This window comes from Chrysochloris asiatica, unplaced genomic scaffold (assembly GCF_000296735.1).
Source record: "Chrysochloris asiatica unplaced genomic scaffold, ChrAsi1.0 scaffold00015, whole genome shotgun sequence".
Classification (NCBI taxonomy): domain Eukaryota; kingdom Metazoa; phylum Chordata; class Mammalia; order Afrosoricida; family Chrysochloridae; genus Chrysochloris; species Chrysochloris asiatica.
In genome coordinates, this window is record NW_006408533.1 from 17,337,401 (window position 1) to 17,357,961 (window position 20,561).

The window sequence follows — 20,561 nt, forward strand, 5'->3', positions numbered from 1 at the left end:
GTATTTTGCATGGGTAAGTCACCACTTTAGCAGATCATAAATAAGTTGACATACTAACAGATTTTGCTTTCACATTAACAACAAAAGATTAGCTTACTTGGTATACGTTTATAATAGGCTATAAATGTTTTATAACTGTGCATTTGTTACCCTCCCATGCTGAATGGTTTTCTTGTTTCCTCTGCCTAGGGACAGAAGAACATAGTACAGGCAGACCCAACTGGAAATACCCTAATATATGAATCTGGCTGCTACATACCATCTCCTTAATTAGGTGACATTACAAATGCTGGAAAGGATCTACCCTGAGTAATCTGTCAACCACATTGCAAGCCAAGTACATTCTTGGTGAAGTGGATTCAGTTCCCAGGTGCGCTTTCTGTGGTAGTGTCCACAGTCAACCTACTATTGTTTCAGTGAGAAAACGTGTCCAAGTCTCAAAAGCTTATTAATAAAAATCTTTAGAACATAGCCTATATCTATAGACTGCTGCTATGTGTCACTGTTTTGGGGAGAGGCCACATTTTTAATAGCAACGTTTTGCTTCTCCTTCATATGTAAATTCATTTTAAGGACATCCTCTAATACTGAGAACGAAATAGAATGAAGCCATTCAGACTAGTGAGACATAATTGGTTGTGGGATTGAAAAGGAGTTTTATTGACTATCCTAACTTGAATCTGCTGACAACACAAATGAAAATGTGTAATATGTAAAGTTGTAACTGAAAAGACTATGCTGAATCATTATCAGATATAAACCCACAGCTTAACAGTGTGTCTTAAAAAGTAAGCATGAGAGCATGCAAGTGTCTAACATACAGGGTTAAAAATAAGGGTAGAAGTACATTTGTTTTGGTAATTCTGACTATACAAATATAAAGTTTACCAGAGCTGTTCTGTAGTGCAGCACTGCTTAATTCCCACATTTATAGTCATTCAAAAACCTTGTGGAAACATTCAAAATGTCCCAGGCTCCTTTACTGAATGCTACTGTGTTCTTGAGCTAGCACAGCTAAAAATACTATTGTTTTTAAGCTATGTGGCTAAAGGAATAATAAAAAGATCATTATTTTTTGTTTCTTTTAACCCCACAGATGGCTTTATGTTAAAAGAATTGATTATGTTAAAAGGAGGCTGATGTGACAAATAGGTATCAGTTCCAAAATCAAAGGTGTCCTTTGGTAGGGTGTCAAAACTTACTACATTTCCAAAGCATTTTCATATTAATGCTACTCAAATAATTCTAAATAGTTCAATCAAAAGCGTCCCCATGTAACACTCTAATTTTTCTACACTAGTGGTCGCAATGGCATCCCTATTGTAGAAAAGCTTCTCTTGGTTTTGATCTGACCCTCAAAGTGACATCCATGTTTAATTTTCAGTTAGTGACCTCTAGAGATGAAAGAATAAAAGGCATTGAGAGGCACCTAACTGTTATTTTGGTTAAGGAGAAGGGTGAAGTTTATGTTAGAACATTTACTCCCTTCTAGAATCAAGTCTTTACTATACCATAATAAAATCTCAACCAGTTCCTGATTAATTTTTCTACTGTAGAAATTAGATAGTATACAGTGATTAGATACTGAAGAAATTAAAGAAAAACATTTGAAAATACATGAAGAAATAGAAATAAGGAATTTCTCACAAGGCCCTGGATCAAAAAAATTTACAAAAAGAGCTTCTGAAAATAATCACTATTTAGAGCATATTAATACACAGAGATCATCATGTTGTTTAAACTAAGTTATGTTACTTTACCAATAAAATAGTAAACAAACCAATATCTTAAACAATTTTATAAATTACTCATTTCTTTTGTTAGTGTCACCCTCTTAACAATATACAAAAATAATGCTACAGGACTAGCCACCTAACCTGTCTCCATTTCTTGCAAAGTCCTGGAGCTCTGAGAAGAGACTAGTTATCAATCTTCACTGTAGATGTCTCCTGCAAAAGGCAGATGCATGTGGCTTCCAGTGACATTGGGCAATCGAGATAAGTCTGGCAGGCTCTGAATCCGGGACCTGAGTTCTTTGCGCACCAGGGAAACTCTAGCTAACTTGCGCTTGTATTCCTGTAACAGTAAAACACTTTCATTAGCATTCTAGGGTTCAGAGAAGAACTATCTAGCTAACATTCTGCATAAGATCTGGTACTGCACTCAGTAGTGAGTTTTTTTTAATAAAAGATTATTACAATGACTTTTAGGATAAAAGAGGGGCTTTTGAAATACATAACTAGGCAGACTTATTATTAAAAAACTACAATCTTTAGCTGTTGTTTCTCACCTATAGAAACACTAACATATTAATATACTTTATACAGCATATAAGCATTTTAGGGATCATTTTGGATAAGAAAAACTGCATTTATTTTTCACAAACCTAAACTGAAATGCAGTATCCTTTTCTATTGTGAATGGTGGCAACAAACTATAGGAGTATTATCAACTGACTTTTGTCTCCAATGGAAGCCAGTGGTTCTTATACTTTATTACAGTTTCTGCAACTATCTTAAGGTATTTTGCTTATGTTTATCACTACTTTGAAACTATGGCACTTGTAAGACACATCATCAAATGTTATGTAATATGTTTGAAAAGAAACATTTTGTTATTTTGATCATTGTACTTCAGCATAACTTGTCTCCTTTGCAGTGCTATGCATTTATTTTAGGCATTTAAAAATAGGATTCTGAGGGACCCACAGCTTCATCAGACTACCAAAGGACTCCAGTGGCACACAAAAAGACTAAAAACCCTGTGAATGGTAGCCTAAAGAGTCAGAAGCTTGAAGCCAATCAAGATCGTGTTTGGTTTAGAGGAACACAGCCTATTCTCTATAGTAGGGATATCTGGGACACACCTTTCAACTGAGAGTCCCAGACTTCTATATGGTGGTGGTGGATTGAGTAGAAGAATCTAGAAAATGGGACTACTCTCAAAAAGCCTCTCAGCATCAGTGTTTCTATATCGTGACTACACATCAGAATCACCTAGGAAATTACAGAGAATTCTAATGTCCAGCAGGCCTCACAACCCATCAATTAAATGAGAATCTCTGGAAGTAGGCCCAGAACACTGAATTTTGCAAAAACTGCTAAGGTGAAACTAATTCACTGAGATGTCAACCATTTCTCAACTTTTTTCTCCCTAAAATGAAATCAACCAATCAGGTGCACTTGTACTGATTGTTTACTGATTGTTTACACTCCCAGTTTCTTTTTACAACTGGGAGTGTAAGGGGTTTGACAGAATTAGTATAACTCAAGTGCTCTAAGAAAATGAGGGAACTGAAAGGGTTCTGAAGTACAGGAGTCTGGGCTACTGGCAGACATAGCGGCAAACTGAACAGCAGTCCTGGGCACATTATAGCGATATTAACTCTTGTTATGTCCACATGTCCCTGCATTTCTAATCTATCATGAAAGTCGGTAGAGAAAAATAAAAAGTTTTAATAGGGCTCTTAACTTAAGGCATGACTTTCCTGTTCCCTTCTCCCCTTTACCAGAGACACACGAGGTAGGTTTCGACATGGTCAGCTCAGAGGAGCATACAAAAATATAAGCACCAAGCTATTTCACATTCTAGTTGCATATGATTTAGGAGGGCCTCTTATACCTCCTCCTATGAAGAAGAATCAACTCAGTGGCAGTGGGTTTGTCTTCTTTCTCAGAACATGCATGGTGGCAAACACATATATTTCCATCTGCATCACACCAGCAAGTCCACTGTTCTTAGCTGAATGATAACATTTCCGAAACTCTGAGGTTAGAAAAATATATTGTTGCTGTCTAAACGTGCTCAAAGACAATTTACCTTCTGCTCCTTTTAGGACTATATGGTTTGAGAAATGCCTTAAGTGTCTTATGTGGCCAATGCTGTCCACTCTAATGTCTAGACTCCAGAATTTCACACGAGTCCTGCTGTGGCACTGCAGGATAAGCACCGAAACTGCTAGCTGCTCTTCAGAAACCCTATCCATGGTCACTCTGAGTTGAAACTAACTTGACAGCACTAATAACAAAAGCATCTCAGAAGACAGTCCTGGCAATCTGTTTCTGAAAAATCACAGCTTGAAAAGCCTATGGATCAGTTCTGCTCTGCACATACGGTGTTGCCCAGAGTTAGAATCAACACAATGGCACCTAACAAGCAGCAGCATGGGATAGGATGGTCTTCAGTTATTAAGACTTATCTCAGTACTTTCATTTAAATTACACATGACAACCAGAAGCCTTCATCCAACAAGGATACACTACAAACTAAATGTAAAAATAAAAGCTGCCAGGAATGTCAATTATATGACAAGCATTTTAATATGAACTCATCTAATCTTAAACATAAAACTATTAACACCAAAACTCTAAAATTTTAGCCACTGCCACTGAGGCAATTACAACTCAGAGACCCTAAAGGACAGAGTAGAATTGCCCCCCATGATAGAAGGTAGCTTCCAAAAGTCTGAGAGAAAATTCCATTATCTTTCAGTTACATTTTCCATGAAATTTTTGATTCCCTCTCATATGAACAAGTCACTTAAGCCTTAAGTGTGTTTGTCTGTTTAGAAAGGGGTCTTGGTGGCACAGTAGTTAAGCAAGCAGCTGCTAATTGGCCTGTTCTTGATTTACTGATTTATGACCCTTTACTTGCCAGAGGACCTCCTGATATGACAATGGTAGCACTTGACTGCTAATCACAAGGTTAATGGTTCAAACTCATCATTCGCTCCTCAGAAACCCTATAGAGGATCATTCTGCATCAGAACTGACTCCACGACACTTAGCAACAACTTGCCAGGGAAGCCACCACCACCCTGAGGTTTGCATCACCTCAGCCTCTGGCAACCCCAAGTCACACCAGTTTTTTCAGTGCCAGCTTCATTACCAAGCTCCATCCACTCCTCAGAATGGTGCCATGTGCTACAAGGTGAATGTTCACTTTGTCTAGGAAAGACTTGTCTAGTCTCCACACAATCCTTGCTCCTCTCTAGGTTCTCAGCAGAATCTCTCTCTGCAAGGTTTTATTTTTCCTACTGATTTGTACATGAGTCGTATCTTTCCAAGGGCAGGAGCCTTCTTTATACCACCATATGAGGCTGTAACATTAATGAATCTGTGATTAATGAGGTTTGATTTATCTTATGTGCACTCCAAGTGGGCTAATCCTAGCTTGAAATCTGAACTATGTCTAGAGAAGAAAATCCCTTCTTTACACCAACAGTAAGCAGATACTGAGCGTCCAACTCACTTCTGGTGTGGTGCTATAGGGTCAGCACTGGACTGCGAACCACAAAGTTAGCAGTTCAACCCACCAGCTACTCCTTGGAAACCCTACAAAGGGTCACTATCAGTTGTAACCAACTAGGCAGCACTTAGTAACAATTTAAATCAAAGCATTGCTACAAAACTTTTCCTACTTTGTTGTTAAGTGCCTTCAAGTCTGTTAAGACCGGTTGCAACCAAGGAATGGCCGGTGAATTTCAACCACCAATCTGGAAGTCAAGTGCTTATCTTATAGCACCACACCAGGACTCCTTTCCTACTTTGTTGATATTTTTGTTAAGGGCTGTCAAGTCAATTATAAATCTCCAATGATTGGCTATGAGTCAAGTTATTCCTGAATTTAAAGACTTTTGTCTTCATAGCCATAATCAAGTGGGTAAGATAAGCACTCAATTGCAATGTTGGTTTGAACCTCAAGGATGGTAGTTCAAATCAACCAGCCACTCCTCTGAAATCCTATACAGGGTCACTATGAGTTGGAACACACTCGACAGCACCAAACAATAGCACTTTGGTGGAGTTGGTTCCGACTCATAGTGCCCCTGTACAGGGGTACAGGGGTACAGGGTTTCCGAGGCTGTAAATCTTTACAGGAGCAGAAAACCTCATCTTTCTCCTGCGGAAGAGATGGTAGTTTTGAACTGCGGACCCTGAGGTTAGTAGCCCAATTCATAACGACTACCCTACCAGAGTGCCTTATATATAGTGGTAGGGATGGTTCTGTGCTGTGGAGTTGGTTCTGACTCACAGTGACTGTATATATATATATATATATACATACACTCATCTTGCAGTATCCAACAGAGCATTGGGTGTTGAGTAGGATACTTCTGGGTGTAGTCATATGATCTGTATTGAAGTACATACTGCCTCTTCAATTTATTATTTATATGACCTGGGCAATAACTCCTCAAGGTTATCTAAGCCTCAGCTACATTTGTAAAACGTACATTCTATTTTAAAGGGTTATGAGGATCAAATAAGTGAATGTAGAAGTGTTCAAATTATAAGTTGTTATACAAGTATAATTGTGGTTATCATATGAAGAGGTATCAGAACCACCTTACAGTAAAATTAGCTAAGAGAATAAGCTTCTTGTATTTCATGGTTCTTATTCATTTTAGGGTTGACCCAAACATATTTGTTCTAATTCCAGTTGCTTTAAATGTTTTAACTGTTAAGCTATTTCTCAAGCTAAATATTTATACAGTTCCCTTTATCTTGCAGATTCTACTACTAATTCTGCTCTCTTACACATTACTATGACTTAAGCAACAAGAATTCCAAAGGAGCCCTGGTAAGTCAAGGTCAGCAGTTCGAATCTGTAAGTCCCTCTGCAAGATGAGGCTTTCTGCTCCTGTAAAGATAGAAACCCTAACCAGGGTCGCTATGAGTGGGCACACAGTGACCACCACCAAGAATTCCAAACATCTTACCTTCTCTATAAGTTACAGCTCAATGGCTTCCTATTTACTACCTGTGACAGCTGCTGTAGCAGAAAGTGGAGTGCACTAAGCCCAGAGGTTCAATACCAACACTAGTGAGCTATCAGTGTGACTTTTATAGGAACTAAGCTCGAGCTTAAATCCTGATTTCAGAATGCTCTGAAAACTGGGCTTAGATAAATTATCAGCCTCTCTCTTTTCACTTTTCATCTATAAAATTATGGGGTTGGGAATACCAGTTTAAACAGATATACTAGGAATGTTGTGGACTTCTGGTGTGGTGCTATAAGATCAGCACTGGACTGTGAACCACAAGGTAGTCAGTTCAAACCCACAGGCTGCTTCTTGGAAACCCTATACAAGGTCCCTATGAGTTGGCACTTAACAACAAAGGAATGTTGTTTCCCCTGCAAAACAGGAACTCTATCAGCTTGACTGTTAAAAGATTCCTTAGTTTTTAAAGATGGAGATAGTGGTGAGAATCATTGTCTGAAATTCAACTGCTTCAGTTGTGACTACTTCAAAATGGCCCATTTTATCATTCTTTAACAGTCTTTGTAGTAACTGAGAATTTTTTAAAGTAGGATCTTGGATCACATAAAAGCCAATTAATGTTAAAGGTAAAGCTAGTGGTATCAACAGTCTTCACAATTCTGCTTTCTTTCATTTCTTCTCCTGAAGATCCCTACAATGGTTTTGTTTTTAACATGTACTTTGACTCTTTAAATGTCGTTGTTAAGCCACTTCCTTACATGAGTATTATGAAGTTTTGCTTGTCATTTTTTAAATTCAACCGACCACAATTTACCTTTATTTGTTTGCCCTGTGATTACGGCTTTCTGTGGTACTGTAGGATAAGCGCAGAAAGGCAAGGTCAGTTTGAACCACAAGGTCAGAGATTCAAACTCACCAGCCGCTCCTCAGAAACCCGCCCAGGGTCGCTACAAGTCGGAACCAACTTGATGGCACTTAACAACAGGTTAAATTATTGTTAAGTGCCAAGTCAATTCTGACTCATAGCGACTCCGTATAGGGTTTCCAAGGAGCGACTGGTGAGCTTGAACCACCGACCCTGCACTTCAAACGACTTTGCAGTCTGATGCATTAGCCCACAGTGCCACACCATTAAAATAAAAAAAATCCTATTAGGCAAAAATCAATAGCCCAGAGTTAGCTTGTGATCCCCTGGAATTTTTAGATAAAAACAAACAAACAAACATACCAATCAATCCCTTTGTGCTTTTCAAATGTTATCCTGCACCATGAAGGAGAGGGCATCTCCTGGCCTGTAGCAGCTTCTCCTTTTAGTGGGTAGTGCTTTAGTACAAACAGATGCTGTCTAACAGTGTCCTATTTCCTTTACTTCACTATGGGACTTTTATCATTCCTTCAAGCTAACTTCTAAAAAAAAACCAGCCTTAACTTTACTTTAAAAATACCCTTGGAGTAATTGCAAACTATTAGTAAGCTAGTTCTACAATTACATTACTGCAGTTTCATTAGTCTTCTAGATTGTTAACAAGTAGAAAATAAACAATGTTTTTAGGGACTAGACTTTCTGCAAAACCAATGTCTAACTGGCTATTAATTGGGTTTTAAAAACTGCAATGAGAAAAAATTCTATATAGATTTATCTACCAGTGTCCCATACCAGAGCATTAGCATTGTTCTAAACCCTCAATTTAATCCTCACAAGTGAAGACTATTTTAGTTCTGTGTAACAGATCCAGAAGCTTAACATGTAATTAACAACTGATTTTAAGTAACTTCTCTCAAAATCAAAGGTAGATAATATGGCTTCAGAGTACTCATGCTTAATCATTATACCATTCTGCTTCTATTGTTAAATGCCACTGAGTTGGTTCCAGAGCATAGCAAGGCCATATAGGGTTCCAAGGAATGGCTGCTGAGTTTGAACCAACGACCTTGTTGTTCAAACTGACCTTGAGATCCAGTTCTTGTCCTATGGAGCCATACCAGGACTCCATTAAAGAAGTATACTTGGGATTCATTCCTATTCTAACAAAGTATGTTACTCAATATACATATGAATTGCATTACAGTCACGTCCCTAGTTTAAAACTGAATTTAAAATGCAACAAGTAAATAGATTGTGTCTTATAATGTAGTTGATTTCTGCCATTAAAACACCTGTCAGTCCTGGTAGTGGAGGGGAGTTGTCATTTTCTCAAGAAAAACAACACAGGTCTTCACTTTTTTTTCCAAGAAAGCTGAACCTGAGAAACATGTTTCAACTGTTGGGGTTAAGCAAGAAGCTAACAGGAAGGAAACGTTATTACTCTGGTTACTTCTGTTTAAGCCACTTCAAAATCAATTGGGCAATTTATGAAAATGATCAAATTAAGTAATTCACTGGCTTCTTGTTCTGATATCTAAATAAGAAATATGGCTTAACTATGTTTTCATTTTCACATTTGCTATGTGATGTTTTCACCTAAACCCAGTTTATACAAGATGTCAGTAAGTATTGCTCTTTGGGTTCAAGTTCATACACGACAGGGTTTATTTCAGAAATGTGTTTCAACATCTCTTTGCTCAGGATAAACAGGTTGTATCATTAACCCTGTCTTAATCTTGTTAGAATGCCACAAAAATTAAGTTTGTGCTAAGGAAAAACTAGTCTCAGGCCAAAGCTAATACAAAAATTTTTAACAAAACTCGAGTAGACATCTTTCCAAATCACTGACGTTTTACAACTAGCTTTTGAGATCCCAACCCCATATAAAACAATCGTTTTTAGATGGATCAAGCATTTTAAGGAAGGTTGGGAAGACTTCAAAGACTAATTCAAGGCAAAGCAGTCAGTTCAGAAGGTTACGGTGACTGTGTTTTGGAGTTTCAAAGGGGTAATCTTGATAGATTTCCTCAAAGGACACAGGACAATCTTGGGATCTTGGGGGCTTAATAAGTTTTAAGAAAATGGAAATCTGCATTGGTGGGGAAAAAAAAGGCCAGGAAAGTACTTTTTCCCATTACAACGCACCTGCTCATTCTTCACAGGGCAGTACAAGCTGTCCTACTAGTTCTCTGGGAAATCTTACTCTACAGATCTTGCCCCTAGCGACTTCTTGTTCCCCCAAATCAAAGAACACTCAAAAGCAACTTAATTGGCATGCGGAAACTGCTAAAACTGCCATTTTGAAGACTGCAGAATTCTAAGGATTAGAGTTGAAACCACCTTCAGAAAGAAATTCAGACTTAGATATGTTTAGAAACAATATTTCACATTTTGATGCTTCTGCAGCAGATTTTTTTACTTACTGTCATATTACTGTTAGTAACGAATCACAGTATCTCGGAATGATAAAGGACCCAATGCATCGAATCTGGCATTTCCCAAATTGAGCACCCAATGAGAGACTGTTCCACAAGATTTTAATGAGCCATGAAACAGGCTCCATCAGAGCCTGTTCTGGTGCTGTGCTTGGAGCAAACCTTTTTTCTGTTGCTGCTTGGATCTTCAATACGCTGGTGTCATGAGTGAAATTCCTAAAGTATAACCTGGCTTGCCACATATTTAAAATCAAATAATTTTTATTGCTTAAGATCTACCACCATTTCCCAGAACTATGTTTAAAATAGTTAGGGAAACACTGAACCCTATATTTCTCCTATCTCTTATGATATCAAACTTTTTCTTAACTCCAGTAACAGAAACTCAGTACACTTTAATTCCTTTTGCTTTTGAAGTACAATTTCACTAATATATAAAATTCTAGGTTGGTGTTTTCTTGCAACACTTTAAATCTTTCACTTCACTCTCTTCTTGTGAAGAGTCTACTTAATGTTTTATTTGTTCCTCTATAAGCAATGTGTCCCCCTCTGCACCATCCCCACCTCCCATAGGTCTTCCTTAAAAGATTTTCTCTTTGGCTCTCTGCAGGGAAATGACATGCCTGTGTATAATTTTTTGGTTTTATCCTGCCTGGTGTTCGCTGAGCTTCCAGACCTGTGTTTTGTTGTCTATCAATTTTGGAAAATTCTCTATTACTTGAAATATTTTACCTTCCACTTTCTGGTATTCCAATTACATGTATGTTGCACCTTCTGAAATTCTTTCATAGTTCTTGGATGTATCTTTTATAGTTCTTTTCTGGCACTGTTCATTCTACCGAGAAACCCATCAGAAAGCATTAATTTCTGTTAACTATTTTTGACCTCCAGGATTTCCTTGATTCTTCCTTAGAAATTCTGCCTCTTAACCTATGAATTCTTAAATCTTGTTTAGTATTCATTGTAAGCCTTGAGATAGTAACCATTTATGTTTCATTGAGTCGGTTCTTAACTCACCCATGTACAGAACAAATCATTGCCTGGTCCCGCACCATCCTCATAATCATTGCTGTTTAAGACTATTGTTGCAACCAGTGTCATTCCATCTTAAGGGTCTTCCTCTTTTCACTGATCTTCTACTTATCAAGCATGTCTTTTGCCAGTGGCTGCTCCCTCCTGATAACATGTCCAAAATATGAGACAAAGTCTTGCCATCTCACTTCTAAGGAGCTGTACTTCATCCAAGACAGAATTGTTTGTTCTTCTGAAAGTTTATGGTTATGTTCAATATTCCTCACCAACACCTTAATTCAAATTCATCTATTTGTTTCTGGTCTTAGTGTTGAGCGTCCACATGCATATGAGGTGACTGAAACTATCATGGCTTGGGTCAGGAACACCTTAGTCCTTAAAATGACATCTTGACTCTTTAACATTTACAGAGCTCTTTTGCAGTTGTTGTTGTTGTTGTTAAGTGCTGTCGAGTTGGTTCTGACCCATAGCGACCCTGAACAGGGTTTCTAAGGCTGTAAATCTTTACGGGAGCTGAAAATCTTTTCTCCTGCTGAACAGCTGGTAGTTTTGAACTGCTGACCTTGCAGTTCGCAGCCCGATGTGGCCAACTGTAATACATACCTTGATTTCTTAATTGCTCCTTCAACTAATGTTGATTGTTAATTTAAGAAAGATGAAATCCTGACAACTTCAATCTTTCATCCATTTACTATGATGTTGGTCCAGTTATGAGGATTTTTGTTTTCATTAGGTTGAGGTGTAATCCATACTTCAGTCTGTAGTCTCTTATCTTCATTAGTAAATGTTTCAGGTTCTTTTTGCTTTCATCAAGCAAGGTGTTATCTGCACTTCAGTGAGTCTTCTTCTGAGCCTTATGCAGTGTTCTTCATACAGTACAGCTTCTCAGATAACTCTTCAGCATAGATTAAGCATGGTGAAAGGATACAACCATGTCACACATTTCTTGACCTTAATCCACACTGCATAACCTTGTTCTCTTCAAACAGGAGCCCCTTGGTCTCTGTACAGGGTCCTCATGAGTTGCTGTTGTTAGGTGCCATCTAGTCGGCACTGACTCATAGCGACCTTATGCACAGCAGAACAAACAATGTCTGATCCTGGGCCAACCTCATTACTGTTGCCACACTTGAGTCCATTGATTCTGCCACCTGGCCAATCCATCTCATTGGGGGTCTTCCTCTTTTTCTCTGACCCGCCATCTTATCAAACATGATGTCCTTCTCCAGCGACTGTTCCCTCCTGACAATATGTTCTAAGTATGAGATACGAAGTTTGGCCATCTTGGCCTCTAAGGAGCACTCTGGCTGCACTTCGTCCAAAACAGATCTATTGGTTCTATTTGCAGACCATGGCACTTTTAGTATTCTCCTCCAACACCATAATTAAAAGGCATCAATTCTTCTACGGTCTTCTTTATTCACTGTCCAGCTTTCTCATGCATATGAGGTTACTGAAAATACCATGGCTTGGGTCAGGCGCACCTTAGTCCTCAAGCTGACATCTTTGCTCTTCAACAGTTTAAAAAGTTCCTGTGCAGCAGATTTGCAATACGTAATCTGATCTCTTCACTGCTGTTTCCGTGAGTGTTGATGGTTGATCCAAGAAGAATGAAGTCCATGACAACTTCAATAATTTTCCTTTGAAAAGAATGTTGTTGATTGGTCCAGTGGTGAGAATTTTTGTTTTCTTGACATTGAGATACAATCCATATCGAAGGTTGTGGTCTTTGATCTTCATCAGTAAATGTTTTAAGTCCTCTTTACTTTCAGCAAGCAAGACTGTATCATCTGCATATTGCAGGTTGTTAATGAGTCTTCCTCCACTCCTGATGCCACGTTTTTCTTCATAGAACCCAGTTTCTCTTATTACTTGCTCAGCATACAGGTAGAATAAGTATGATGAAAGAACACAACCTTGTCACACATCTTTCCCAATTTTAAAACATTCAGTGTTCCCAAGCTCTGTTCAAACAACTGCCTCTTGGTGCAGATACAGATTCCTCATGAGCACAGTTAAGTGTTCTGGAATACACATACTTCATAATGTTGTCCATAGCTTGTCATGATTCACACAATCGAAAGCCTTTGCACAGTCAAAAAAGCAGAGGTAAACATCTTTCTGACATTCTCTGCTTTCAGCTAAGATCCATCGGACATCAGCAATGATATCTCTTGTTCCACAGCCTCTTCTGAATCCATCTTGAACCTCTGGAAGTTCCCTGTCAATGTATGATTGCAGCCGTTTCTGTATTACCTTTAGCAAAACTTTATTCACTTGAGATATCAAAGAGATTGTCTGATGTTTTTCCGCATTCCATTGGTTCACTTCTCTTTGGAATGGGCACAAATATGGATCTCTTCCAATCAGTCGGCCAGATAGTTGTCTTCCAAATTTCTTGGCACAGATAAGTTAGTGCCTCCTGTGCCGCCTCACTTTCTTGAAAGATTTCAATTTTGATTCCATCAATTTTTGGTGCCTTGTTCTTTGCCAACTCCTTCAATGCACTTTGGACTTCCTCCCTGAGTATCATTGGCTCTTGATCATATGCTACCTCTTGAAATAGTTGAACATTAACCATTTCCTTTTGGTACAGTGACTCTGTGTATTCCTTCCATCTTCTCTTGATGCTTTCTGCATCATTCAATAATTTGCCCAGAGAATCTTTCAATAATGAAAGTTGAGGCTTGAATTTTTTCTTCAGTTCCCCCAGCTTGAGAAATGATGAGCGTGTTCTTCCTTTTTGGTTTTTTGATTCTAAATTTTTGCACATTTTATTATGATATTTGGCTTTATCTTCTGAAGCTGATCTTTGAAATTTTCTGTTCAGCTCTTAGACCTCCTCATTTCTTCCATTTGCTTTAGCATCTCTACGCTGGAGAGCAAGTTTCAGAGTCTCTTCTGACATCCATTTTGACCTTTTCCTTCTTTCTTGTCTTCTTAATGACTTTTTGCTCTCTTCACGTATGATGTTCTTGATGTCATCCCACAACTCTTCTGGTCTTTGGTCTTTAAAGGTTAATGTATCAAATCTGTTCTTCAGATGATCTCTAAATTCAGGTCTTATTATATTGAAGGTCATATTTTGGCTTTTGTGGACTTGTTTTCATTTTCTTCAGCTTCAGTTTGAATCTGCATATGAGTAATTGATGGTCTGTTCCAGTCTGTCCCTGGCCTTGTATTGACTGATGATATGGAGCATTTCCATCTTCTCTTTCCACAGATGTAGTCAATTTGATATCTATATATTCCATCTGGTGATGTCCATGTGTATAGTTGTCTATTATACTGTCTAAAGAAAGGTATTTGAAATGAACAAATCACTGGTTTTGCAGAATTCTATCATGAGTGCAGTTCTAAAATTCCCATTCTTCACAATGTTGTTCATAATTTGATTCAGTCCAATCTCTCCAGAGTCAATAAAACACACCTTTTGTCATATTGTAGCAGCCTGTGTGTTGCTGACACTAGAAATATGCCACGGGTATTTCAAGTTACCAGCAGGTTCATGCATGGGGGACAGGTTTCAGGGACGCTGTTAAGTCTGACGAATCAGTTCCAACTCATAGCAACCTTATGCATAATAGATCAAAACACTGTTCGATTCTGCTTCTCACAATCGTTTTTAACACTAGAAGTCATTGATACTGCCACTGTGCCAATCTGTCTCACTGAGGGGATTCTTTTTTGCTGACCCTCCACTTTAGCAAAGGAGCTCTGGTAACTTAGTGATTACGAATCGGGCTGCAAACATCAAGGTCAGCAGTTCAAAGCTACCCGCTGTTCAATGGGGAGGAATATGAGGCTTTCTACTCCTCTGAAGATTTACAGCCTTGGAACTGACTCCATGGCACATAACCACCACTTTGCCAAGAATGACATCCTTCCCCAGGGACTTGTCCGTCCTGATATTTCCAAAGTATGAGATGAAGTCTCACCATCCTGGTTTCTACAAAGCATTCTGATTGGACTTCTTCCAACAGAGATTTATTTGTGATTCTGGCAGTCCCTGGTAATTTTAAAATTCTTCTCCAAAACTGTAACTCAAATGAAACCAGTCCTTCAACGGTGTTCTTTATTCACTGTCATACTTTCACATGCATATGAGGCTAGTGAAAATAACATGGTTTGGGTCCTCAAACTAACATTTGACTGTAGACAATGAAGCCAAGCAAAATGACAAAAAGACAAGCAAGCCTTCACAACTTCAATCATTTCTCCATAGTTCATGTTATTGGTCCGGTAGTAAGGATTTGTTCTCTTTACATTGAGGTCCAACCCATATTTCATCAGTATTTAAGTACTTTGCTTTTGCCAAGCAAGGTTGTATCATTTGCATATGTCAAGTAATGAGTTTTTCTCCAATCCTGATGCCATATTCTTCATATAATCCAATTTCTGAGAGAGATTATTTTCTCAGCATACAGGTAAGTATGGTGAAAGAATACAGCCCTGTCACACGTCTTTCCTGATTTTAAATAAGTCAGTGTCCCCTTTTTCTGTTCAAACGACTGCTTCTTGGTCTATGTAAACGTTCCTCATGAACACAAATGTTCTGGAATACTCATTCTCTGCAATGTTGTTCATAGTTTGTCATGATCCACACATGAAGATGACCTGTTAATTTACTTCTGAAAAAATTGGCCAGTGAAAACCTATTAATTATAGCTATTTAAAATTTTTGCTCTGATAACTTAAAAATCTGTGCTGTATTTGATGGTTGTTGTTGCTTGCGCTCCCTCTTCAGGCTGTATTTTTCTTGCCTTTTAGTGTGACTTCTTTTGTGAGATTAGGCATGATGTATAGAGTAATAAGAACTGAGGTCGCTAGGTCTTTAATGTGAGGTTTTATGATAAACTGGCTAGGAGTTGGACTGTTACTAAAGTTTGCTGTGAATATAGATGCCAGAGATTGAACACCTACTTTACATCAGTTTAAACTCAATAAATCCACTGCTCTTCAAAATAAATCCATTTATGGTAGATTTCAAAGTATCTTAAGACAACTAGTATATTTATTATATCCTTCACTAAATGACCCGATACCTCTAGTTCCTCAATTGTTCTCCAAAGAATCCTTTGCCATCCTATCTCCGGAAATACTGTGATATGTTCGTTTTTCTAATGTGAAATCCAGAGCTGGACGCATAAGTCTGGGTGTGACTTAACCAGTATTCAGTGAAGCAGAACTTACATCCCATATCTAAACACTAATCTTACCAGTGTATACCTTAACACTGTTTATATAAGCTACATAATCACGTATGAACATGAAGTTCTGAAAGTCAGGTTCTGATATTGATGCAGTCAACTTGTTAAATGTCATTGGTTCCAATTCCTAGAGACTCTGTATAGGGTTTCTGAGGAGTGGTTTATCGACCTTGTAGTTTGCAGTCAAGTGCTGATCCTACAGGACTCCAAATGCAAGAGTTTACATGTAAAGACTTTAAGTAGAGATGCTGCTCTGTGCCTTCGAGTAGGTTCCAAATCATGGCAAGCTGGTATAGGGTATCCAAAGCTGTAAATCTTTATGGAAGCAGAAAGCGTCATCTTTCTCCCATGGAGCAATTGGTAGATTTGAATTTCTAACCTTATGGTTAGTAGCCCAATGCGTAGAGAATTGTTAAGCGCCACCCAGTCAGTTCTGATTGCAACCCTGTATACAGTTTCCAAGGAGTGGCTGGTGGGTTTGAAACGATGAACTTGTGGTTCAAACCAACCTTGCAGTCAAGTGTTTATCCTATGGCGCCAGACCAGGACTCCAAAATAGAGAGATTAGGGTGATGAAAACATGGTAGAATTTCAGTGCTTCCCATTCAGTTTGCATACTTATTAATGGTCTGTTCAGAAAATAACATTAAATTGTAGATGATACATCTTAGTCATGAGTTTCAGAGGGTAGCTCTAAATCAATTAAAGGTGTAAAGAAAATTGTACGTACATGTGCACTTTTCAAAGCTGTCAGTAAATGGAAAAAAAAAGTTAAGAATTCTTTTTGACATTTCATGAAGATACACATATTTTTCATATCAAAGAAAACTAAACAAATACAGCAAAAAGTCTGACTAAAATCTCCATAACAGAATTAAAATAAGGGTTATTAATTGCATTATCTAGCATCTAGTATCAAGATTTATCAAGTTGACTCATAAGCTGCATACTTAACATCTGTGCTTTTGCATGCACATTGTATCTTAAATTTTAAATGCATGGTCTATTAATCCTACAAAATTCCCAACTACATTCCTTTATATCTCAAATAAAACCGCCATGAATCAAACAAGTTTTGCTCTTTAGTGGCTTTCTCTACTGCTTGGCCTAAACCTGTTCAGATTTGAGGGATACTTTGCAGAGAATTCTTGCTTTAGAAAGTTAAGCCGGACAGGTTTCTTCTTCTGTGAGAATATGTTACTCTAAATGATATGGCTTTCCTTAAATTTTTGATAAAACTGTTTAAGACATTCACATTTTAAACAAATCTGGTGTGTGCAATTATATATGTATGCATGTATGTGTGTGTGTGTGTGTGTATATACTCAGTCTTTAAAGTTACGTTTTTAATACCCATCTTACTTGAAAAGCAAGGTTAAACAAATTACATTGCGTACAATGCCAGTCCACAAATAAAATGACACACTGAACGTGTTGAAAAATGTCACTGAGGACTTTTCATTAAATAATTTCCAAGTTCCTTAAAAGTAACATTTATCCTTTTCACTTGCAGATAGTACCCATTTGACCTAGCCTTGGTGGACTGATAATCAGAACTCAACCGGAGATTTAAAAAATATATATATTTTTTGGATTAAGGAAACAAGGGTAAATTGCTACAAATTGATGAACTTGACCTATACCTATGAATGTAGTAGCTCAAAATACTGAGAGGGAAGGAGTCCTCACATCAAGTATCAATGCTATCCCCTTTGTACTCAGGTAGATAGGGACAAGCAACTTAGAGATTGGCTACCTAAAATGAGGGGACAATAAAGGCACAAAGTGACTGGCTTACAAGTTTTCAAGAGGGAGTTAGTTTAAGAATGTTCAGGGAAAGATAAGAGTCCCCACTGACTAGTTTTCATATTGTCTAGACAGGTTTGGTGAAGAGAGATGGGGATAAGATTCTTATGACTCAATAGTAATTATTATGACTAACTGCAATTGTCACAACTGTAAAGGTAGAAGTTTTGTAACAAAAATGGGGGAGTAGTTAATCTTACAGTTCAGGAACAGAGGACCCTAGGACCACAAAGGGAGAAGAGCATAAGTGGAATGTGGGACCCTATCCAGAGAAGCAGTGACACTAGAGATGGAAACACAGAGATAGGGAATAGCTGAGGATTCGAGGCAGGCTTGCAGAATATGCCCTTTGGTGGTTTAAATTATTATATATGCCTGAGTGTTAAACAAAACAAAAAAAAAAGAGCTAAAATGAATTGAACTACTGTGAAGTGATGGTACATGGAAAGGATTATAATCATTGTAATGAAACAAAGCATATGATTTGTTGAATGTAAAACTGATGATCTGCCTTTTAAACTTTCACTCAATTCACAATAAAAACTTTAAAAAAAATTATCCTTCTCATTTGCCATACAGAACAACTTTTCTCAATAGATCCAAATATGACTTATTTACTTCCATGTGAACAAATGGTCTTTAGTTTAAAAGGTTCCACTTATGTTTGAAGTTAAGAGGACAAAAGGTACAATAAAAGCTGGCTGGACAAATGTTGAAAGGAAAAAACTGGCACAGTGTTGTGCGCAGTCGGTTCAGACTCATGTGACCCTGTATGGGGTCTCTGAGACTACGAGTCTTTAAAGGAGCACAAACACTTGTCTTTCTCCCGCAGCATGGTGCTACGGTCAAACTGCTGACCTTGTGGTTAGGGCACAGAAATCACACATATGCACCTATATAAAACAAAATTTAAGCATGGAACATCAAAATGTGCCTAATGACTGTCTTCACAGGTTGGTATGAGTGGTTTTCCTCAGTATTTTCTAATTTTTCTATAATAAGTATGCAATGTTCTTATGATGGGAATTTGGGGGAATGGGGAAAGGGACAAGGAAAGAAAAGTTTTAACTCAGTGAATTACTTTGGTAAGTTGAATTAAAGTACTCTTAAGTTCCCAGCTATAGTCAAGAGAAAAGGAATAGGAGTAAAAAGCACTAGATTTTAGAAATCTAAATCTAGGTTGATATCTACATTTTGTAAACAAGGCAAGAAAGATTGTATTACCCAATGTTTTCAATTTCACATACTAAAATCTAGACCACTAACTCCTAATTCCCAGTTCTGTATTATTTTCTCCACACTCCATACCCACTAAAATCTAACCAAGATAAAAATTCACATAGCATGTAAATTTGTACATATAGGATAGTGCGGTGTGTTGTTTTTTCCTTCATTTTTTTTTTTTTTTTTACAACAATAGTTTCTATCTCATAATAGAAACTACCACAGACAGTCATGCTATCAATAAAAATAGTTACATGATCCCTCTCCTAATGGCGTTATGTGCAATTTCAGGGTTTCAGGGTAGGTAGGCATATTGTTGAGTGCCGCCCAGTCGGGTCCGACTCATAGAGACCCTTTATAGGTTTCTGAGGAGCAGCTGGTGGGTTTGAACTGCTGATTTTGTGGCTCAAACTGACCTTGAGATTCAGAGCATTAACCCACAGCACCTCACCACCACTCCAGGTTAGGTTTGGACACTGATGATTTTCCACTCATGTAGGGTATGAACCCATTTCCTTTATGTAATATTAGGAAGTTTCATCCAACAAGCTAAAAATTCTATGAATATCAAAAGAAAACTATTAAAGACTCAGTATCAAAAGATTCTAATTATTCAAATACAGAGGACATTTCTTTTACATTTCATGGCACGGTAAAAGATGGTAAATGATACACATCTTTTTCTTGATAGACTGAAAGAAAGTTGATGGCAGCCTCATCAACATCATAATCTCAATATCCTAAGAACTCAATTTTTCTTGCCAGCCTAAAGATCAGTCATTCCTGATCACTAGTTAGTCCTATTTAGCTGAGATTAAAATTGTCTTTAAATACTTCATGTAGGATCTTAACAATTTAACATCCTGAATAAACTGCCAATGCCAATTTCTTTTCCAAAACAGTACAACCAATCACACTTAACTCCACTCTCCCTTCTCTCATCTGCTCTTTCATAGTCATTATGGTTTTGATGCCTTGACTTATAGTTTCCTTGCCTAGAATTCTCAAACAATTTTATGTTCATCAGAATTAAGAAATGGTAAGTTTCTCAAAACATAACTGAAGATATCATTTTCTGATTAGTGGGTTGAGTTGGGCTGTGAACTGCAAGGTCAGCAGTTTAAATCTACCAGCTGTTCTGTGGGAGAAAGCTTTCTGTTCCCATAAAGGTTTATAGCCTCGGAAACCCTATGAGTCGATCCAGAGCACATAACCACCTCTCTGGATGTCAGATATCACATAACCACCTCTCTGGATGTCAGATA

The 20,561-nt window shown here is 37.8% G+C and overlaps 1 protein-coding gene across 1 annotated transcript in view; it reads right to left on the minus strand.

Annotated features, from left to right (window-relative positions):
* Positions 1-636: 636 nt before the first annotated feature.
* The window catches only part of RPRD1A (regulation of nuclear pre-mRNA domain containing 1A), an 83,630-nt gene continuing 63,705 nt past the window's right edge, over positions 637-20,561 (minus strand). The window contains exon 7 of the mRNA XM_006835073.1: positions 637-2,076. Within this exon, the coding sequence (XP_006835136.1) occupies positions 1,927-2,076 (150 nt within the window). The 3' untranslated portion in view covers positions 637-1,926. The remainder of the gene's footprint in view (positions 2,077-20,561) is intronic.